At 40.3% G+C, this 24,009-nt stretch overlaps 2 protein-coding genes across 2 annotated transcripts in view; one reads left to right on the top strand and one right to left on the bottom strand.

The window, feature by feature from the left end:
- Window positions 1-8,952, top strand: part of GRM3 (glutamate receptor, metabotropic 3) — a 52,600-nt gene extending 43,648 nt beyond the window's left edge. Inside the window, exons 4-5 of the mRNA XM_009321767.1 lie at window positions 2,625-2,799; window positions 8,402-8,952. Of these exons, the coding sequence (XP_009320042.1) occupies window positions 2,625-2,799; window positions 8,402-8,475 (249 nt within the window). The 3' untranslated portion in view covers window positions 8,476-8,952. The remainder of the gene's footprint in view (window positions 1-2,624; window positions 2,800-8,401) is intronic.
- A 13,167-nt stretch (window positions 8,953-22,119) lies between these two features.
- The window catches only part of KIAA1324L (KIAA1324-like ortholog), a 49,314-nt gene continuing 47,424 nt past the window's right edge, over window positions 22,120-24,009 (bottom strand). The window contains exon 21 of the mRNA XM_009321766.1: window positions 22,120-22,330. Coding sequence (XP_009320041.1) covers window positions 22,271-22,330 — 60 coding nt within the window. The 3' untranslated portion in view covers window positions 22,120-22,270. The remainder of the gene's footprint in view (window positions 22,331-24,009) is intronic.

Genomic DNA, 24,009 nt, shown 5'->3' with positions numbered 1-24,009 from the left:
CTAGTTCTTCTCTAGTACAGGCTAGGCTCTTGTACCTGCAGAGTGTCAGAGAAGATACAGTCCACATTTTTCTCATCATGTTTGATGCTGCAAAGTTTGCTGACCTCCTCCCGTAGCTCCTTAACTTGGCAACAGAAATCCTCCACTTCTGCAGAAAGGGAGAGCAACTCCTGAGCCCCTATGAGAGGCCTCAGGCATCCCTGCAGCCCCAAAGCTGCAAAGCTGCATCCTCCCTCAGGATCTCAGTCTGGGTCAGTCCTGATATACCAGGGGCAGTTGCCCCTGCAGGCACTGGGGACCGTGCTCTGAGGCATCCCCCTTGCTCTGCACACAAACACAGCCTTCAGCAAAGTTTCTAGCCCTCTTCCGTGCACATTTCTGCATGCTGCTGAACCTGTTAGCTGCCCAGCACCTACAGAGGGTTCTTCTCAGCACCTGCAGCAAGAGTGCCCAAACTTACCTAACCAAAGGTCAGCTCAGACAAAAGCTCAGGCTGGTCAAGGACAGCTGACAGAGCTCCTTAGGAGCTGATGGAGGTTGCTAGAAGTCACAGCCTCCTGCAGCAGTCCTCTCCCAGCAGCAGCAAGGCACCCTGACATTCCTTCAAGTGTTCCCACGAGTCCTCCAATAATCCCAGAAGATGTTCCCAGAAGGTCTAGAAGATCCCAAAGCAGAGGCCAGAAACTGCTCTGCAAACTGATGGATTTGGTGGCTGACTGTTAGCTGCACTGTCAAAAATTTAAAGGAGAGCTCCTGGAAAAGATAGATTTCTCTGATGGCATTGATTTTCATGTAGAGATCCACACTGATTTCAGAATCAAAGGCACAATGAAACCTTATATGATTAAATAAGTACACAGAACATAAATTCACAGCAGCCCTTATATCTAGCACATTCAAGGGAATTTTCAACTTGATCACCTTAGATGAAAGCTTAAGAAATGCAGCAATAACACAGGAAAGGAAAAGTCTGGGTGTTAAACTGGTTATAACAAAATCAGGTGTCCAAAGTTCCTACTGTTTAGACAGTTTCTCCCTGCATTTTCTTTAGGGGTAATTCTGGCCCAAGGAGCTCACCCCGCCCTGCCAGTTATTCCTGCCTGGTCTAGCAGGATTGCCTCCGTTCTGCCAGCACATCGGTGTCTGTGAGGCTGGCTTACACACCAAACCACTGAACTGACCTGGTTAAAAGGAACTCTGTGGGATGGGGCTATTTTTAACCGAAATCATTTCATTGATCGAGTGTATAATTGTGTCAGCACAGCTGAGCTGCTTCAGGAGGCACAAACCCTAGCAGAGCAGGCTGGGGAGGAGGAGGGCTTTGTTAGTGAAGAGAACTTACCTTGAAACTACCACCTTCATTTATTCTTGTTTTATAAGAAAACTCCCAGTCCTGTTTTACCAGTTCAAGACCCACCCAGAATTGACTGCAGAGCCCTGTGGGCCAAATGCAGAGAAGTGAAGGAGAAAGTGCAGCTGGAAACACTAAGGTGTCCCTTTCTCATGCTGCCCCTGTAGGGTCTTCCATGTTCACTCACCCTGTGAGAGCTGAGCACCTTTTCATGATGCTTGCCACATCTATCTTGGGTAAAGAGTGATTATTATATGATCACATTAATTATTCTTACTGCTGACAAAGCACTTGGTGCTCTGTATATATATAAAGCAACAAAGTCCATTCTCTACTCTGTTTTTCATTTTGCACCAATTATTCCTGACAAGGAGATATGAGCAGCATTCCCATGGAAGAAGGCTAATCTCCAAGGACTGCAGGAGTGTAACTAAGGAAAAATGAGCCATGGATGTATAATCATTCAAATTAAGCAGTAGAGTTTAAAGCAGTTTAATTCAACATCTTAATTAAGAAATCTGCTTGGAAGAAAAGAACATAAACTGAAAATGAGGCAGTTAACTGGCACCTAGTTATACCATTGAACAAAAAGGAAGAAAGATAGACAGTGCCAGCAAAGTTACACTAACAAATGACCCAACACAACTACTCTAAAATCCTGTAGCCTTACAAACAATTCATTTCTGATCCCAAAAAATTATGTCTCAAAGTCAGGGCTCCTTTCAGGTCCAGTTTGACAAATGTCACCAGCTCTTATGTTTACTCCAAATCACACCTATATTCCTGCAAGGGATTGTTCAAGTACTCTGATTAAGATTGAGGCTGGAGGCTAAATTGTTTTCAAGTAGATGCTTTGCATGAGGCATCTAACGTAACCCCACATAAAGCATGGTATGTGCAAGCCAGTTTCCACTGCAGCCAGCTTTGCCCAGTTGTTGCATGACAGGTGTTACAGAGAACTTCTGATAAATTTAGAAATCAAGGACGTGGAGGATGAGAGAAAGAGAGCAGGACTACCATTCCTTCACTAAACTGAGGGTGAACACATTCAGTCAAGCTCCCCCAGATATGTAGAGACACAGGGCACCATCAGCACCATGCACCTCGCTTATATGATCCTAGGATTGTGGAAGATAAGGATGTTCAAGCCAGCCTGTACCAGTGCAAACCCCCAGGACTCTGTTTCCCACTGTTGTATGATAATGCTTCTAATATTCTGCATTTCAGAGCTTTCCATACTGAAACACAGTGCTTTGCGCCCACTCTCTCCTAGGTGCAAACCACCACCATGTGCATCTCTGTGAGTCTGAGCGGCTTTGTTGTGCTGGGCTGTTTGTTCGCGCCCAAGGTGCACATCATCCTCTTCCAGCCCCAGAAGAACGTGGTCACTCACAGACTCCATCTCAACAGGTTCAGTGTCAGTGGGACCGGGACCACTTACTCCCAGTGTAAGTAACAAAACTGCCACCTTTCTATAAGGATGTGGGGTCACGGTGAGTTTGCGTAAAGACAAGATGGGATTTTTACCAGCAACAAAATGACCTTTATAGGCTGGGCTATGTACCCCATGGAAGCATCACGTCATTTGTGTCTGGAGAGAAAAACTCATCCCCCTCCCATGGGAATCAGCTCAGAGCCCACTCTGAACCTCACTAAAGTCAGCAGAAAGCTTTTGGTGGGCTCTGACTCCTTCCCGCTGCACAAAGCAAGTAGAGCCCGTCGCTCACTGTCACTCTTGCAGCAGCAACAGGAACAGATTGCCCTGGAGTATTCCTGTCAAAATGACATGCCAACAGGACCTGGGCCACAGTGCAGCATGCTCTCAATGGCTTTTATCGCCTGCATTATAAGGAAAGGCTCCAAGTCCACAGCAAACGTATACAAGGGATGCCATAAACTGTATCTGTATGCTGAGCGTTGAGCAATACCCTTTGTAAGTGCCACAGCCAGCAGAAGCAATCAGTGCTCGGTTGCAAGGACAGCTCATCTGCTCTGCCTCCCTCCTTTTCCTCATCTTTAGACTCTTCATCCCAAGCAGATTCACATCTGTGGTTTTGATTTGAGGCTGTCACTCCTCTTCTGGGTGAGTTGCTCAGAGATTTTTTTAGATTAAAAAAAAAAAATAGGTCACCTGTATGTTTGGGTTTTTTTTCTTTGTCAAGCTTAACTAGTCAAGGATGGGAGCACACAGCACCTTGTTCACGGAGCTCTGCAGACAGCATGTCTAACCTGGAAAGCTAATTGAAAAAGCACACTACAACCAGAGGGAGGCAAGGAATAAGAAAGAGAGGAAAGGGGGGACACAGATCAAGGCTTGCCAGCAAGTTCACACTAACCTAGCCTGAGGTTTTTGAGTATGACTTAAATTTCAAAATTGGCTAGAAATCTCTGGCACTTCAAGTTTCAGACAGAATGCGGAAGGAAACTGGGACCCTGCTGTGTATCACATTGGCATGGATTAGAAGGTAAAGGGGTCCCAGCCATCTCTGGCTCTCCTACCCCAAACCATACTGTGCGTGAATGCTCATGGTCCCTTAACAAGAGAGCAGCCGCGTGGCTCTACTCCTCCCCTATCCCACCGAGTCAGGACTGCATCCAGCCCTGACACTAGAAGCAAAAATCTCCTTGCTGTTTTGGAAAACTTAAACCAAGAGAGATGAGATGGCCTTAAGTGCCCAAAGTGCTGAGCACTCCCAAAAGGGCTGGATTTGCAAGACCAATGGATTCCCAATAACCTTTAGAAGTTTGGTCCCCTGATGAAATGGTAAGTCCCATGAGATTATTTTCGTCCCTTATGAATTTGGTATAAGTGGTCTTTGCAAGTTTTTTAATTCTCTCATACTACAGAATAAGCTTAGACAGAAACCATTTTGATTCATGGATACTTTTGTACAGGATTGCATTTTGGAATTTGATATTTTTATTATAACACTGGATAATACATGTGTGTGTGCAAGCACGAGAGAACTGAAAGACATCCTCAGTGCACATCTTTACATTAAAAGCCTACTTTTTCAGGTTTGTGAATAGCTTTAAGACATTAAGGAAAGCATAAAAATCCAGACTTACAGTCTCTTGCTACTTCATTGTTTAGAAAGGTGGCTGCAGACATCTACTTTTCCTGCTTACACCTAGCTGAATAAGGGCTGCTCATCTTTGTTGGTCTTTTCGAACCGTGGCAAGACATGGACCTGGAAGTAGGACTAAAAGGTCCATCATATACAATGGAAAAAGCTCTATAGTTTCCATCTCGGACAATTATTTAGGAAAATAACACTGAGAATTCACTGCACCAATATTTCTAAGAAGGAAATTTTTTCCTTACTCCTTTCCATTTATTTGTAAATTATTTTAAATAAATTTTCATTTTTTTTAACTGTTTTGTCAGTTATAAACCTCCAAAAAGGTTGTCATCCTAATTGATTCTAATCCATGTCTAAAATATTCCTCTCATCAGTCCCGGAGCTGTCAGCTTGTTTTTATTTTGGTCTTGATGGTGTTTTCATCAGTCAGAAACTGCTTAGTATGAGGCTGATCAAAATTAGCTCCAGGGCATTCTAGTAACAGCAACATCCAAAAAGCCAGTTCTTGTTCATTATCAGAGCTTCAGAGGACAGGAGTACCCAAGTTGCTCGAATGGGCAATGTGTTTTCTATCTCCAAGGATTCCCACCCTCATTGCATCTCAAGGCTGCCATCACCTCTTCACTCCATCAGCCATTGAGCATAGTGGGTCATCAACAGCAAGTGACTCACAGACAGTTTTTAACACAGTTCCTTGAACCATGAAAACTGGTCAAATGCTATGAGAAAAGGTAAGTGACACTCATGATGCTCTTGGGTAGTGTTAAGTATTAGCTCTAAATGTGTATCGCAATTACATCCCTAAACTGATCAGTGGAGGGAAGGCCTGAGTCAGTGGTCAGCCAACCATACCACTGCAACTGCAGTGTGGTAGTGGTCATGAGAGCTAAACTGAGCACCTCATGTACTCATCTGAATACAGCTCCTCTTCTTTGCTACATGCTCTGCAGAAAGCAAGTAGAGGTGAATACTTGACTGCTAAGCGAGGAAACTTGTTTTAGAGGCATTGAGCTTTGATCATTTTGACAGCTGAAGTCTGGACTACAAAAGAATATAGATTTAAGCTGAAGAGAGGCAGGATATATGTGTACCTAGGTATATGACATCTTTTGAAATTTATATATCCGTACACGTTTATTTGAATCTGAAAATTCACATTTGGCAGAGTGCTGCGTAAGTTCTGCTTCCCCTGCAGTGTTTTCCCCATTGGGATGTTCCCCAGTTTTCCTGTGGCCTGTTTTATGGGCTTGGCAGAGGTATTCCGATAAGGTAGGAGGTCAGCACTCATAAAACTTCCCAGAGAGCTCAGGACTGATTTAAGCACCTACATGATTCAGGCTGAGCTTTTACACCCAGACAGTGTCATTCATCCAAGTTATGTCCACATGGAGAGCAGCACAGAGACTTGAGCTCCTCCAGGTGTCCTCCACAGGGGTCAGAAAAAGAATTGAAGCTACTGTTTATAGCCAGGCTGGTAAGTTTTCTCTCTCAGAATTTATTTTCCCAGCCCTTGCTCCAAACTAGCCCTGATATATGGCTTTTATACATGATTAACTCACAGTTGTCCGGCTGTGAGCGTGAGTAGAGGAAGTGGCAGACAGAAAGCAAGTTTGAACCTGCCTGTTCCTGACAATGTAGGCATGCTGCAAGGTGCCCATGGCAGCGCTGGATTCTTGCTTTTTACCTCTGGTTCTTTGCCTTGGATTATCAAAGCAACATGAGGGACTGCCAGAAAAGAGGAGATCAAAAGCATGAATTGCAGCCAAATCAAGACTTCGGTCATGTCACACATTTCTTCTTGGCCTCAACACAAGGCAAAATGGAGGTGAAGTGTCTCTAGCAGGTCTGGCCATATTTCAGGAAACCCCTTGGCTGCTGCTATAAGACATGATGTGAAACTCAGAACCCTGCACGGCCAGTGATTAACATTGCTGAGGTCTGTAAGGAAAAGCAAGATCTTTTGTTCAGTCTCAGAGAGAGCTGGATACTCAGTGTGAACACTTTACTCCACTCAGCAGAGTTAATAACTGCCTCCCAGCACTACAAGAGAGGTACATGCTGTGGAGGAAGCCTGAGAACTCAAAAGGCAAGGCCACTTGTATCTCACCTACCACCACGTTTCTCTGTCCAACTTTGACATCCTCCTGACCCAGTTACCGTAGTATTTGAGCTATTCATGCTCTTCAGTGTGTTGGACTTCAAAAAAACCCTGAAACTAAAAAAGATCTGGGTCGGTGACTGATGTTCACAGAAACAAAATGCTTTTGCCTGCAGTCATACAGCAGTAGAACAAGGATTTGAATCAGGTCTCCTAAGCAGTGCTGATTTATCTATTTGCCAACAATAAGTAGAAATAAAAATAACAACAATAATAAAAATTTCAGGTCAATGTGCTGCCATATCATACCCAGTTAAAAACTGAATACAAAACCTGATAGTTAATTTTCACAAAATCATAGACGTGATGCCTTGTGCCCTTTTAACTACAAATGACATTTCAACATATATCCAGGTTGTGAGAGATCAAAATCCATCTACCTAATTCAGAGCAGGGGCTCATTCTTGGCTCACCTGTTTATCAGGAATATGTCCTGCCCTCTAATAGTAGGTTAGTCCAATAGGTGCCTCTAAATTTCTCTTGTTATACCAGTTCTGTTTTCCATTTATATTTATTCAGTCAATGAAATAATTAGAAACAGTAGCTGATTTGAAGAAAGAATGATCTGTTCTGAAAATCATGCTGAGCGTCTTTAGAGAACCAGTCTGCAACTGAGAGTGTAGCCAGCACCAGTTTTGGAAGACTGAGCATGCCCTTGTCAGCTGCATAAATTGCTTTTTACACTGGATGATTGAGTTTACTAAGTCATTGCTTGCCCTGTGTTTTCTTTGATGAAGGCATCACATTTGTCCGGGTCACTGTTATCATTAACCTAACGTATCTTTCAAAAAACAGCTTTATGGTACCATGAGCAGAGATGTCACAGAGAATCTGAAAACGCATTCCTGATGCCCAATGGATAATTTTAACAAAGATGGACAAACCAGCTTGCTTTTAAATTAAAATTCACAAGGCTGTAGCAGAATGGTAATATATCCTACAGTCAAAATACAAATACATTTAGAAACAGATTCTCATACTCAGATTCAATTGTCATATCACTGAAGCAATGAAAACCTACTGTATAAAATATTAGGCAATATAGACAAGGGTACCAGAATCTGGCCCTCACCTCTGGACGCATATTGAATCCTGACCCAGAGCTCCCAGAAAAGAAGGGTATTATGGCCAGAAAAATATTCTGGGATTAGGTGAGAAATAATCTTGCTTTCAAATTCAGTTAGTCAAAAATTTCTTCACTCCATCCAACATGTACAGAATTCTTATTTTTTTAATTAAAAAGTAGATCAAGACACAGTCCTAATATGCAGAGGTAGATTCTCTCCCGGATTTAAAAATGCTTATATTTTAATTCAGGAATGTCCATTCCAATTATGTGAAATCTGAAAGGATCAGACCTTAGCATTTCTTAACAATAAGACACGAAAAATCCAAAGGTTCACTTTTTATTCTACAGGGATATCTTAGCACCATTCTAGCTGTATTAATTCACACTACCATCCAAAGTGCTATAAAGTGAGACCCAGTGGCCCAGAATCATCAAAAAAAATTCATGTATTTTATTCAGACACTTCTCGGAGAAGCTTAGTCACCCTAAGTGCTCTCAAAGGTCAGCAAAGAGAAATCAGGTTCCTCCAGAGGGTGCTTCAGCCTCAGATCTGAATTGCCTTGTAGCGGTGCAAGTAGTACCTCCATCAGCTCCACTGCTGACACAGTCACATACAGTGACTTTTCATTGAGCATCTTGGTTAAATTGGGTGAGATGGTCCGGATCAACATAAGTTCTAATCCTGTGTGTTGTAATTTTTTGCTGAAGTCAATTCATTTTCCCCTCTCTTTCTCTTTCAGCATCTGCTAGTATGTACGTACCGACCGTCTGCAATGGAAGGGAAGTTCTGGACTCCACCACTTCATCTCTGTGATTGTGACTTGCAGTTCAGTTCTTGAGTTTTTAGACTGTTAGGCAAAATTTTGCACATGTTGTGCATTCCGGAAAACACCAGAAAACAAAAGAAATCAAAACAAAACTAGTACCTTTTTTTAGAAACAGTGTAATAAATTATTTTTGAGGATTGTACAGTATATAGTGATGTTCTGGAACTTTTTAGACTGATTTTAGCCTTTCTGTTGTTAACGGTTGTAAGGGACATGTAAATAACCATGGTTCACAATGTGCATAGTCCTGCAGTAAGGGAGTGATTTGTTGCAAGCACAGTTGCAATGTTAGGTGACTTCTTTCCTACGAAATTTTTTTGTAGCTCCTTGTTGTAATTAACTTAGACTGCATTTCTATGTTGTATATTACAGTTACCTTACATGTAACAGATTGGTTTTCTCAGCACAAAACAGCAGTATTAATGTAAAGGCACCAATAATAAAAAGATAAAAGTTTTTCAGCATGGTTTCATCTTTTTTTCTTCCTCCCTCAAGGTCATTACATTTCCCTAGACACCAGGATAGTTTAAAATGATAAAAAGTCTGCAGTACTAGTGTGTGTACACACATATCTGTGTATGGGTCTGTGCCTGTGTTACAAAATCCATATCACATAGTACGTGCTTACAATGAATGCTTTGTCAGGGTCAAGTATAAATTCCCTCTCCTTAAAAAAAATGCACATTATTAAAGTATCTCAAGTGCTCTTTTTGTTATTAAAATGTAGGGTAATTGTCAAAAGTGAAAATGTCTAATTGCATTTCAATGAGATATTAGGAAAAAAATTTTGATCGCTGGTTCACTCATTTGGCATGACTTAATGCTGTCATGCACACAATAGATTGGTAGCATATAAAAACCAAAGAGATTTTAGATTAGGTTGGCAAAGAGACAGAAGAAAATCTATCAGAAAATTAGCTAAGACTGTTTTATACCTCCAGCCAAAACAAAGCTGGTTCAGTATGTCTGCATCAACAGTGCTGTGAAAGGTAATTGGAGCACTGCAGAAACCAAAAAAGAGAAATCCTGGAGACATTTACACACATCTCTGGGGTGACCTTTGCATTCAAATCAAACAATTCAAGACACACATACCGGCTACTTAGACAATTGCTAAATACCTTTAAAGTCTGGCTTTTATAACTGCACTCTTAAAGCTGCCCTCATTCTATTGAAACAATCTGAAATCCTCCCTTCTGCTGGGTCCAAAAAGTCATTAAGGAAACAAACACACCTTTGATTAATGTATCTGGGCATATTTACCTAAGGGCTTGTTCCCATTGATCTCATTCCAGCTGAGGTCAATAGCAAAATTCTCATTGACTCCAAAGGCAACACCACTGAGGCTTGAAAGGCAGACACTACAGATACATACTGTTGGACGTACAAGTTCTCTGGAGCCCAGTTCTCCTGCACTTACAGATGTTTTTACACATTTCTGGAAAGGTGCAAGTCCTTAGGGCTGAACTGGCGAAGGAAGTAGCTGTTATTTTGAATGCAGAAATTAAAGATGCAGGTTCTTAAAATTCCTACTCACAGATAGATGTCTCATTTTTCTGGACATCCACATGTCCACCAGCAAAGAACTCTTGATGTCAACACTTCTGTGACTGGCTACACAGGCAGCCATTTAAGCCTCTGCATCATGGAGCTGTCTAGTACAGAAATCCCTGTGACTTTCCCCAAAATAGGCATTGCTTAGCCCGCATTACATGCAGAGCTCTGTATTCAGCTTCTTTGTCTCCACAAGCTCTAGAGTGCCTAATGTTTCAGGCTTGGTTCCCACCTTGATGCATGGCCCAGGGGTCAAGTTTTGACAGGTTGGGAGACTTGCTTTCTAAATCAAGACCCCTTAAAGCATCTCAAGTTGGGCAGCTACATTCATTTGACTTTTGTATGCTCTTTTGTGGATTAAGAGGCTGTTCACAGGATGGCAAAAGGTCAGAATATCTGACCATAATGCTGATGTCCCTGCATCTACATTATCTTTATGGAGCTCTTAAAAATGCCTAAGCCAATGAGAATTTCGTCTCCATTTTTATGGAAAGCAACGATCAGGGTCAAATCCACCTCACCTAACATTCATTGTCTACAGTATAACGTGCCCCTTCTCCCTTTGTACTCAGTGGAGGGAAGTAGGCACAATTCCCCTGGCTTATCTCAGACTGCTACTTCAGGCTGAGATGAATCTCTCCAAATAAAGGCTAGCACAGCTTGCTCAGATCACAAAGTTTGCACTGAAAATAAAGGCATTGTGTCAGATGAATTCCAATCCTAGAATCTAAATTGGCATCACTGAAGCTAATTTATAGCAGGTGAGGACCTTACTGTCCCGGAGTTTTCATTCATTTTGATAGCACTATTGAGGAAATGACCCAACGTCTGTGTCTGAACAAGTGTTATGAATACTTAGATGGTTTGAAAGCCACTTGCATGTGGGTTTTTCATACAAAAAAAGGCCACGTGGAGCTCTGGAGTTCCAGCCCCACCAAATGTTCCCAGCATTCTTGTACTTTACTTGGTTTTGTCTTGAAAGCTTTTCACTACTTTCCATTGGATGTCCAGGGATGCAGATTATCTGGTATTGCCTGGTGATTCAAGTAATCCATTTTCAAAAAACAGCAAAACAAAAATGGAAAATGTCAACATCTGGCAGAGGCTTTGCACACCATACTGACATGAAAATCTCTTGAGAAAGGGATCTGTTTGTTGGGGGGGGGGGGGGGGCCCCTTTGCCCCTTGCTCATTTTTTGGGGGGGGGGGGGGGCCCTGCCATTGCCTCATGTCATCATTTTAGTTTTTCTATTTAAAACAGTTCATAGTTTTTGTTCCCATTTGTGTAAAACTTGGCTTTAGAGTATAAACCTCTTCTGGTCTCTTTACTGCTCCGATCATACATAAAGATTTGAGTAATTCACCTCAAAGCACAGTGGGTCCTGTCACAGTTCTTTGCATGGTGGAGGGAGCCCCAAGTACCTTGGCTGTGAGCCTGAAGAGTCGTCACAATGCTCTGAGTCCTGCATGCAGCCAACCAGGGGGAAATGCTGGGGACGAGAGCAAGGCTTAACCCACCGTCTACAGTGCCTTACTGGAGGCTGCAGAAAAGTTTAGTTTTTCATTCAGAAGCCATAACTTCAGAGTACCTTAGCTCTCTGATACAAATCAAGAGTGCAGAAAGGTTTGTGAAAAACTGATCACTTTTTATTTATTGGCTGAGCAGAAAAATAAGACTCAAAAAAATCATCACAGGTCAATCTGAAGTAAACAAAGTTTGGGTTTTTTTTTTTTCTTTGTTCTTGGTTTTATTTTGTTTTGTTTTTTGTAGGAGAGGTGTTTCTTTTTTAAGTATTGAGTGAAGTTTGAAAGCAAAACCAAAATCTATTGTGGTAAAACAAAACATTTTATTTTGTCTTCAAGAGATTGTTTTTTCTGAATCAATTGAACACAACTGGCTTCAGTCATAGCCAAAGAAATTTCAAAAGGAATTGTCTTTTTAAATTGAAAAATGATCAAAACCTATTTAAAAAATATCATATTCTACCTGAACAAAACAAACCCCCAAAATCAGTGAAAAATGTCCAAAATATCCTGGCTCCATCCAGAAATCTCATCTCTGGTTAAAGAGGTTTCCACTTCACCCAATTAGTACACTTAGAGTGAGGGAGACCAAAACAAACCCTTAACTCATCACCAAACGCAGTCTGATGTCCATGATACCATTGCCTACTCATTAATGCTTGCAGTCTGCAAGATGAAAGGCAGAAGCTGTTTATCCAGAGCCACCTCAAAGCTTCTCAGCAACACAGGCAAAGCTGAGTTTTGTCACTGCAAGAAGAAAAGAGGCCAAGGCCAGGCTGGGCTGTTTTTGCAATAGGAAGGGGATGGGTAGGAAGCAAAGGCTGGGGGGAGACCTGGAGTGCCAATCTTCCCTCTAAGGGAATGGCAGGGTCAGCAAGGGGTTCCTCCCTCCCCAGCAGCGCCACTTCCTTACACACACCAAACCCTCCTTTAGAGGCAACAGCGGCAGGCCAGATAATGACTTTACCACTGCCTACAACCAGCTGGAAAACAGAGCATGTTACCCCTAAAGAGAGAGACTTTCTAGTACGCTGCCATTTTAAACATGGAAGGAGGCGAGGACAGGAATGGGCTGTGTATAACACCAAAATTCTCAGAGGTCACTCTTGCGTGTCTTTTATTCAAGCAAACACACATCCACACAACCTCGCTTTGGCTTTTAGGTGCTGTTACAGTACCAGCCTCACAGTACACGGGAACTTAGAGTTCTCTTCCTGATGAGGTCCAACTCTATACATCCAGAGAAATAACTAAAACACAGTGGCAACTTATGATCAACTCAATTCTCATGTGTCCCTTGTTCCTGTGGCACATATTCAGTGTGATTCAGTTCATCCAACCAGGTGACTGGGGATGTCACCATACATTGTGACACGTGCTGTATATTTTAGGATGAGCCTGACCTCCTTTTATTTCTGTTCCTATCTCCTTACATGCTTGCCAAAGAAGCACAGTTCACAAACATTCAAAAGCAGCAAGAAATAAAAACAAGGGGATTCAATGAAAGAAGTATACAAGGGGAAAGACTAAGAGAGAACACCACCAAATATAAGCAGAACTTTCCAAGATTTCTCTTGAGGTTGTAATTCCCTGTTACATTACCTAGAATAGCTATTAAGGCCTCCATGCTTCATGATACAGACCAACCAGCAGCATTCCTTGCTTAGGAAGAAATGTCATCCCCACTGGCCTATCAGCACCAATTGTAGCTGCTTTTACTCTTACATTGAAGCATTTGTGTTGGCCACTGCTGGAGATGAGTCAACAACCACTGGCTCCTAAAAGGCAACATCTGCTGCTATCTTGTCTGATTATAATTAAGTATCTCAATTTTATGGGTACTGCTGGCCCTGGCAGGACAGACAAATCAAAACCTGCAAACTTTCCCCTCTACTAACGAAGAGTCCCAGAACCTCTTTTTCAAGAGCAAATAGTCAAATCCTTTCTTTGAACAAAGATGACTGAGCTTACAGTAGATGACAGCTACTTAGAGTAGCTCCTTGGAGCTACTCAGTAACTTCCCATTGTGGCTCTAAGACACTTAATTTTCCTCAAACCTAGACTCTTAATCAATCGTATTATATACTACAAACATCAACCAACATAATCAGAGCCAAGACAGAATACATTCTTTGCACATTTCCCCCCAGCAAGTATTGTCAAAGCTGAGACATTAACAGTCTGCTAATTTGCCAATAATTTATACAGAGACACCACTAAAATGTGCTTAATCCTCAAAGAGATTCAGTTGCTTGACTCCAGAGTTCAAAGAAAAGCATGCAAATGCAGCAATAAAATGCATTCCGTTTAATCAAGTGAACACATAACAGACTGATTCACATTGTTTTATGGCATCAAATAATAGTTTCTGATGTGATTCCATGTGGGAGAGAAGGGGGAGGTTGCTGTAAGTATATTTTGGCAGAGTACTAGAAGAGGTCACAGGCAGCTGATTTCTTAATGAAGGCTTCCAAAATTTGCCTTTTATGGAAAAATGGAAATGTCCCCTCTCTACCATATCTTTAACAGAAGTCAGCTAAAATATGCCAGTTTTAACTTGCTTAATTGGTGGAAAATGTAGTTTTCTTATTTTAAGGTAAATAGGCTACAGTATTGGTTTGTATCCCGCTATGTTAGCACTGCACCAGATATGCTGTTAGGTTGCCTGGAAGAATTTTCAACAATATCATGACAAACCATTTGGAAGCAGAGCTGAGAAGGGTCATACAGCAAAGTCTGTCAGAGCTGACAAAAAATGTCCACTCTCTACTTTATTTGGAAAATAAAAGGGAAACAGAAGGGAACCAAACAAACCCTCTGTGGTATTAAGTCAAATTAAATATAGTTCATAAAAATTAAGGCATTTTGACGTTACAGAGATATGGGTCCAATGATGAAAGAAGAAATGGTGTTCTGGAGAATGAACTGTAATTATGGCTTGGAAAAAATATGGAGAAAGAAGGGAAAAAAACAAAGGAGATGTAGACAGATGCAATTTGATGCAGTGAAAAGCTCTAGCCACCACTGCAGACCTGCAATGTTCAGGAAAGGCTGCAGTTCCACCAAACACCTCAAGTCCAAAATTTCAAATATATTTTCACTTTATTTTATGAATTCCCATCAGATATATATCTTTGATGCTACAGCACACCAGCTGAATAAAAATCAACAACATAAAAACCCTCTTCATAAAAGATCCAAGAAGTGAAATCCCAAAGCCATTTACTCTGTGAGCATATCATCTTTGACAACCATATATAAATGACAACATGACAACAAATACAATGTACAATAATAAGTGTGCAATGGTACAAAATATACAAAAAGGAATGTGTATTTAATATACATTCAACAATACCCCATAAAAATCTTTGTTGGGAACGTGAAGTGCCTTTTCAAGAACAACAAAAAATGTACACCACTTCAGTTAAGATGCCTGAAGTATCTCCATCAAAAGAATAAGATGTGTTCTTTGATTGGAGATATAAAATAACTGAGCTGAATTTTCCCTAAAGAAAAAAGAAATCTAAACTTCATAAAATTTTTGTCCACATCTATAGTATAATAAAATATTTAGAGTGCAGAAAATTCAGTTTAATTTAAATTTTACTTAAAAGTGGGCCCTCTTTTATTGATAGATCTAGCTCAGTCATATAAAATCAAAAATCTATATTCCTTATAGTAAAAAGACCATTTCTGCCCATCTGTCTTTTCTGGTTTTGATGCATTCCACAATTCACATAATTTTGCTATAATGGAAATATGAGTCTGACCGGAGGTCAATACAAGAATCGTTCCTCATTTTCTCCTGGCTCTATACAAGTCTTGCATAATTTTACTCAAATATTTTTTGCCTAAGTTTCAGATTCCTTTGAGTTCAACCTCAATGGGAATTTCAGGAAATTATTACAGTGGATATTATGAAGATCACATACTTATAATGTGGCTGATTTTATGAAAAAGTCCACCTAGCCTCCAGTTTTCAAGGCACCATTTTGTGCCCTTCTTCCAAAGCAGGTACTTGCATTGACAGCAGAAAGAATTTAGATGCTGAGCTGCACAAGTACATAACCCATGCTCAGCTCTGCTGGGCATCCGTCCTCATTCCTTGCATGGGTCCAGGAATAAAGGTGGCTGAGTATTTCTAATAAGCCTCCCAACTGACAAAGCTGATCCCTGATTTCCAGAAGTAGAGATTCTTGCTTTACTTCCAGAGTTCAGGCTTTGTTGGTTTGCAGCTCAGGGAAAGGTGACATACTGGCAGCCCAAGTAAGGGTACTGAAACTGCCAACAACCTCTCTTGAAAGGACAAGCTTCCACAGAGAGGGACAAGTGCAACTTGCACTGCGGGTATCACTTTCTTTCTCTTTATAGAGTTTGAGCCTGCTACCGCCTATAAACTCATGGGCCCTGACCTACAATTCATGTAACAGCAGTTAACACATTTAAATTTAATAGCACCAGGTTTTACCCCAACCCTGATGGCCATAACTTAGGCTTCAGAATGGGTTCAACTTGCAGGTGCAACACCATGCCTCTTGTATTAGAGGCCAACACAGACCATCCAGCCCTTCAAAGCATTAAAATCAAAAGTATTTTCCAAAGTTCAAAACTCACCTGAGGCTCATTCTGAGTACCATTCACAATTTTGATTTTAAGAGAGACTCATAGTTATGCGACTAAAGGACAACACACAACCTTTGCAGGAGGTTTCAGGCCTCTCTGAAAATCATTTCTTATGAATATGTGTAGAAGGAGTGATAGGAAATGAAAGGTACCTATAAATCATATGGCATGCCTGAGTGATGCCCAGGTGAATGCAAAAAATGCATGTTATTTGCAGTATGTATATCTCTTCCTGAGTTGAATTTCATTCCCAGTATGGAATCCAAGTGTCTGCTTTCTTTTTTGGCAAGGTACTCAATCACATGGTAAGGCAATCCAATTTTCTGGTTTGCTTCCTGTCTTCTTTCCTCCTAAATGGCCAAGCATTTCTCACCAAGATCACCACTACAATGTGTGCCAGAATATGTTTAAAATATGGTCCTGTAAAAATAGAAATTAGGTTTGTTTCTTTGAAGGCAGCATTAATTCTTCATATATTCTGGGATCTTGAAGATTTCAGCTGAACAGATTCAAAATGATCTTCCTTTTCCTGCAATGGAAAAGACAGGTTCCCATCAACTGGGATTCCTCAAATTCACTCCAACGGTTCGTACAGTCACTTTTTCTCTTAATATCTCCAGAGCAGCCCTTGCCAAAGACTTCACTTTATTTCTACCACAGTCATTAAGTGTACAGTTTGACCCTTTGTTATTTAATAACACTACTTATTCAGTAAAAATTTGCAAAATCAATAATATATATATATATCTTGTTCATAGTACTTACTTTAGAGGGTACAGGGAAAGTTTGCATTTCATACTCATAGTATAGGACAGGTAGTTAGAGCTGGTGAATTGCAAGGTAACCATATCTATGGTTATTATTACTTATTAATGTGTTTCCTACAATAAATAAAATGTTTGGAGCAAAGTCTGTGAATGTGAACACCACTGCCTCACTCCCGGATTCCCATCCCAACTCCTCCTCTGGGAGACCCACAGGACAAAAAGAGTCTACAAATCCTCTGCCATCTTAAAAACCAGGGCTGGAGGGTTGAGTTTTCTTTCTGTTTTTATTTGCTGCGTGACAGCCTAGGCCATCTGGCCAGCAGGCATCAGGGTGAGAAGTGTGGACATACGCATTACTGCCTATGTGAACAACCCAATGGTCCATGCAGAAGCAACGAATGAAGGAGCACTAATAAAACTAGTCACGAGAAAATGCTGGTTCTTGCTTCGTGTACCTGCCTTTTATACTTGTTGATGTACACAAACAAGTTTGGAAACTATGTTAAACTAACCTCATGATCTGATCTTTAAAGCCATCTCACTCAGATCAGGACAGCCTAGTGCAGACGTGAGAAAGAGCAGGGGAGAAAACTATCCTACGCTAGCCTACTGCAGAGTACATATTTCTTGTTCTGAAGGACCTGGTATTGTTATGCTGGAGACAACAGATGGAACTAGAACAGCCTCCAGTCTGAAGCAGTTTCATAATTCTTTAACTTCTATATTCTCATTAAAAATAACAGTAATTTCTTTCTATGTTACAGGTCTAGCCCCAAATTCCTTGGGTACTCAAAATAACTAATTGTTTCATGAGATGTTTTGCTTCATAGAAATGCCATTGCCTGAAGCTTGAACATACAGTTAGGATACTTCAGATTTTTCTTTATCTCTCAATTTCTGTATCTATAATAGCTGCGTTTGCATCAGCAATGGAGATGTCTGGTAGGAATCTGGGAAGAGAGGATCCCCCCGCCATTAACTACCCTTTTTAGGTATCACCCATACAATAAAAAAATGCTACTCCTCTTTTTCTCCCCTGTTTTCCTCCATATATCTTTTTCTGTATTTCACATGCATATGCAGCAGGAGATGAATTTCTTCATCTTCTGCATAAATGAAAACTGATGCCTATAACATTTGTTTTGGAGAAATATATATTAAATTCCAGTTATCTGCAGGGATACAGGACACAGATTTCAGTAAGCTAATGAGATACTGGAAGCTGTTTGCCAGCTATGATTATCTAGCAGAAAAAAAGGAACCAGCTTAGAAATATCTGACAGGCTTGTTTAAAAAAGAGAGAATACTCAGGAAGCCTGCTACAACGGATATAGGAACTTTAAAAAACTCTTTTTGAGTCTAAATAGGCATTCAAGTGGTCTGCATACTAAAGTACTAAAGCTTACTTTAAAGAGAAAAAAAAACACTTCTCCCACGCTCTCATCTCTATACTTCTAATGAAATAACTAAAACACAGTGGCAACTTATGATCAACTCAATTCTCATGTGTCCCTTGTTCCTGTGGCACATATTCAGTGTGATTCAGTTCATCCAACCAGGTGACTGGGGATGTCACCATACATTGTGACACGTGCTGTATATTTTAGGATGAGCCTGACCTCCTTTTATTTCTGTTCCTATCTCCTTACATGCTTGCCAAAGAAGCACAGTTCACAAACATTCAAAAGCAGCAAGAAATAAAAACAAGGGGATTCAATGAAAGAAGTATACAAGGGGAAAGACTAAGAGAGAACACCACCAAATATAAGCAGAACTTTCCAAGATTTCTCTTGAGGTTGTAATTCCCTGTTACATTACCTAGAATAGCTATTAAGGCCTCCATGCTTCATGATACAGACCAACCAGCAGCATTCCTTGCTTAGGAAGAAATGTCATCCCCACTGGCCTATCAGCACCAATTGTAGCTGCTTTTACTCTTACATTGAAGCATTTGTGTTGGCCACTGCTGGAGATGAGTCAACAACCACTGGCTCCTAAAAGGCAACATCTGCTGCTATCTTGTCTGATTATAATTAAGTATCTCAATTTTATGGGTACTGCTGGCCCTGGCAGGACAGACAAATCAAAACCTGCAAACTTTCCCCTCTACTAACGAAGAGTCCCAGAACCTCTTTTTCAAGAGCAAATAGTCAAATCCTTTCTTTGAACAAAGATGACTGAGCTTACAGTAGATGACAGCTACTTAGAGTAGCTCCTTGGAGCTACTCAGTAACTTCCCATTGTGGCTCTAAGACACTTAATTTTCCTCAAACCTAGACTCTTAATCAATCGTATTATATACTACAAACATCAACCAACATAATCAGAGCCAAGACAGAATACATTCTTTGCACATTTCCCCCCAGCAAGTATTGTCAAAGCTGAGACATTAACAGTCTGCTAATTTGCCAATAATTTATACAGAGACACCACTAAAATGTGCTTAATCCTCAAAGAGATTCAGTTGCTTGACTCCAGAGTTCAAAGAAAAGCATGCAAATGCAGCAATAAAATGCATTCCGTTTAATCAAGTGAACACATAACAGACTGATTCACATTGTTTTATGGCATCAAATAATAGTTTCTGATGTGATTCCATGTGGGAGAGAAGGGGGAGGTTGCTGTAAGTATATTTTGGCAGAGTACTAGAAGAGGTCACAGGCAGCTGATTTCTTAATGAAGGCTTCCAAAATTTGCCTTTTATGGAAAAATGGAAATGTCCCCTCTCTACCATATCTTTAACAGAAGTCAGCTAAAATATGCCAGTTTTAACTTGCTTAATTGGTGGAAAATGTAGTTTTCTTATTTTAAGGTAAATAGGCTACAGTATTGGTTTGTATCCCGCTATGTTAGCACTGCACCAGATATGCTGTTAGGTTGCCTGGAAGAATTTTCAACAATATCATGACAAACCATTTGGAAGCAGAGCTGAGAAGGGTCATACAGCAAAGTCTGTCAGAGCTGACAAAAAATGTCCACTCTCTACTTTATTTGGAAAATAAAAGGGAAACAGAAGGGAACCAAACAAACCCTCTGTGGTATTAAGTCAAATTAAATATAGTTCATAAAAATTAAGGCATTTTGACGTTACAGAGATATGGGTCCAATGATGAAAGAAGAAATGGTGTTCTGGAGAATGAACTGTAATTATGGCTTGGAAAAAAAATGGAGAAAGAAGGGAAAAAAACAAAGGAGATGTAGACAGATGCCAATTGATGCAGTGAAAAGCTCTAGCCACCACTGCAGACCTGCAATGTTCAGGAAAGGCTGCAGTTCCACCAAACACCTCAAGTCCAAAATTTCAAATATATTTTCACTTTATTTTATGAATTCCCATCAGATATATATCTTTGATGCTACAGCACACCAGCTGAATAAAAATCAACAACATAAAAACCCTCTTCATAAAAGATCCAAGAAGTGAAATCCCAAAGCCATTTACTCTGTGAGCATATCATCTTTGACAACCATATATAAATGACAACATGACAACAAATACAATGTACAATAATAAGTGTGCAATGGTACAAAATATACAAAAAGGAATGTGTATTTAATATACATTCAACAATACCCCATAAAAATCTTTGTTGGGAACGTGAAGTGCCTTTTCAAGAACAACAAAAAATGTACACCACTTCAGTTAAGATGCCTGAAGTATCTCCATCAAAAGAATAAGATGTGTTCTTTGATTGGAGATATAAAATAACTGAGCTGAATTTTCCCTAAAGAAAAAAGAAATCTAAACTTCATAAAATTTTTGTCCACATCTATAGTATAATAAAATATTTAGAGTGCAGAAAATTCAGTTTAATTTAAATTTTACTTAAAAGTGGGCCCTCTTTTATTGATAGATCTAGCTCAGTCATATAAAATCAAAAATCTATATTCCTTATAGTAAAAAGACCATTTCTGCCCATCTGTCTTTTCTGGTTTTGATGCATTCCACAATTCACATAATTTTGCTATAATGGAAATATGAGTCTGACCGGAGGTCAATACAAGAATCGTTCCTCATTTTCTCCTGGCTCTATACAAGTCTTGCATAATTTTACTCAAATATTTTTTGCCTAAGTTTCAGATTCCTTTGAGTTCAACCTCAATGGGAATTTCAGGAAATTATTACAGTGGATATTATGAAGATCACATACTTATAATGTGGCTGATTTTATGAAAAAGTCCACCTAGCCTCCAGTTTTCAAGGCACCATTTTGTGCCCTTCTTCCAAAGCAGGTACTTGCATTGACAGCAGAAAGAATTTAGATGCTGAGCTGCACAAGTACATAACCCATGCTCAGCTCTGCTGGGCATCCGTCCTCATTCCTTGCATGGGTCCAGGAATAAAGGTGGCTGAGTATTTCTAATAAGCCTCCCAACTGACAAAGCTGATCCCTGATTTCCAGAAGTAGAGATTCTTGCTTTACTTCCAGAGTTCAGGCTTTGTTGGTTTGCAGCTCAGGGAAAGGTGACATACTGGCAGCCCAAGTAAGGGTACTGAAACTGCCAACAACCTCTCTTGAAAGGACAAGCTTCCACAGAGAGGGACAAGTGCAACTTGCACTGCGGGTATCACTTTCTTTCTCTTTATAGAGTTTGAGCCTGCTACCGCCTATAAACTCATGGGCCCTGACCTACAATTCATGTAACAGCAGTTAACACATTTAAATTTAATAGCACCAGGTTTTACCCCAACCCTGATGGCCATAACTTAGGCTTCAGAATGGGTTCAACTTGCAGGTGCAACACCATGCCTCTTGTATTAGAGGCCAACACAGACCATCCAGCCCTTCAAAGCATTAAAATCAAAAGTATTTTCCAAAGTTCAAAACTCACCTGAGGCTCATTCTGAGTACCATTCACAATTTTGATTTTAAGAGAGACTCATAGTTATGCGACTAAAGGACAACACACAACCTTTGCAGGAGGTTTCAGGCCTCTCTGAAAATCATTTCTTATGAATATGTGTAGAAGGAGTGATAGGAAATGAAAGGTACCTATAAATCATATGGCATGCCTGAGTGATGCCCAGGTGAATGCAAAAAATGCATGTTATTTGCAGTATGTATATCTCTTCCTGAGTTGAATTTCATTCCCAGTATGGAATCCAAGTGTCTGCTTTCTTTTTTGGCAAGGTACTCAATCACATGGTAAGGCAATCCAATTTTCTGGTTTGCTTCCTGTCTTCTTTCCTCCTAAATGGCCAAGCATTTCTCACCAAGATCACCACTACAATGTGTGCCAGAATATGTTTAAAATATGGTCCTGTAAAAATAGAAATTAGGTTTGTTTCTTTGAAGGCAGCATTAATTCTTCATATATTCTGGGATCTTGAAGATTTCAGCTGAACAGATTCAAAATGATCTTCCTTTTCCTGCAATGGAAAAGACAGGTTCCCATCAACTGGGATTCCTCAAATTCACTCCAACGGTTCGTACAGTCACTTTTTCTCTTAATATCTCCAGAGCAGCCCTTGCCAAAGACTTTACTTTATTTCTACCACAGTCATTAAGTGTACAGTTTGACCCTTTGTTATTTAATAACACTACTTATTCAGTAAAAATTTGCAAAATCAATAATATATATATATCTTGTTCACAGTACTTACTTTAGAGGGTACAGGGAAAGTTTGCATTTCATACTCATAGTATAGGACAGGTAGTTAGAGCTGGTGAATTGCAAGGTAACCATATCTATGGTTATTATTACTTATTAATGTGTTTCCTACAATAAATAAAATGTTTGGAGCAAAGTCTGTGAATGTGAACACCACTGCCTCACTCCCGGATTCCCATCCCAACTCCTCCTCTGGGAGACCCACAGGACAAAAAGAGTCTACAAATCCTCTGCCATCTTAAAAACCAGGGCTGGAGGGTTGAGTTTTCTTTCTGTTTTTATTTGCTGCGTGACAGCCTAGGCCATCTGGCCAGCAGGCATCAGGGTGAGAAGTGTGGACATACGCATTACTGCCTATGTGAACAACCCAATGGTCCATGCAGAAGCAACGAATGAAGGAGCACTAATAAAACTAGTCACGAGAAAATGCTGGTTCTTGCTTCGTGTACCTGCCTTTTATACTTGTTGATGTACACAAACAAGTTTGGAAACTATGTTAAACTAACCTCATGATCTGATCTTTAAAGCCATCTCACTCAGATCAGGACATCCTAGTGCAGACGTGAGAAAGAGCAGGGGAGAAAACTATCCTACGCTAGCCTACTGCAGAGTACATATTTCTTGTTCTGAAGGACCTGGTATTGTTATGCTGGAGACAACAGATGGAACTAGAACAGCCTCCAGTCTGAAGCAGTTTCATAATTCTTTAACTTCTATATTCTCATTAAAAATAACAGTAATTTCTTTCTATGTTACAGGTCTAGCCCCAAATTCCTTGGGTACTCAAAATAACTAATACTTTCATGAGATGTTTTGCATCATAGAAATGCCATTGCCTGAAGCTTGAACATACAGTTAGGATACTTCAGATTTTTCTTTATCTCTCAATTTCTGTATCTATAATAGCTGCGTTTGCATCAGCAATGGAGATGTCTGGTAGGAATCTGGGAAGAGAGGATCCCCCCGCCATTAACTACCCTTTTTAGGTATCACCCATACAATAAAAAAATGCTACTCCTCTTTTTCTCCCCTGTTTTCCTCCATATATCTTTTTCTGTATTTCACATGCATATGCAGCAGGAGATGAATTTCTTCATCTTCTGCATAAATGAAAACTGATGCCTATAACATTTGTTTTGGAGAAATATATATTAAATTCCAGTTATCTGCAGGGATACAGGACACAGATTTCAGTAAGCTAATGAGATACTGGAAGCTGTTTGCCAGCTATGATTATCTAGCAGAAAAAAAGGAACCAGCTTAGAAATATCTGACAGGCTTGTTTAAAAAAGAGAGAATACTCAGGAAGCCTGCTACAACGGATATAGGAACTTTAAAAAACTCTTTTTGAGTCCAAATAGGCATTCAAGTGGTCTGCATACTAAAGTACTAAAGCTTACTTTAAAGAGAAAAAAAACCACTTCTCCCACGCTCTCA

Source organism: Pygoscelis adeliae, unplaced genomic scaffold (assembly GCF_000699105.1).
Source record: "Pygoscelis adeliae isolate BGI_AS28 unplaced genomic scaffold, ASM69910v1 Scaffold202, whole genome shotgun sequence".
In the NCBI taxonomy this organism is placed as follows: Eukaryota; Metazoa; Chordata; class Aves; order Sphenisciformes; family Spheniscidae; genus Pygoscelis; species Pygoscelis adeliae.
The sequence above is the reverse complement of the archived record's forward strand: the minus strand, read 5'-3'. Positions and strand labels throughout refer to the sequence as shown.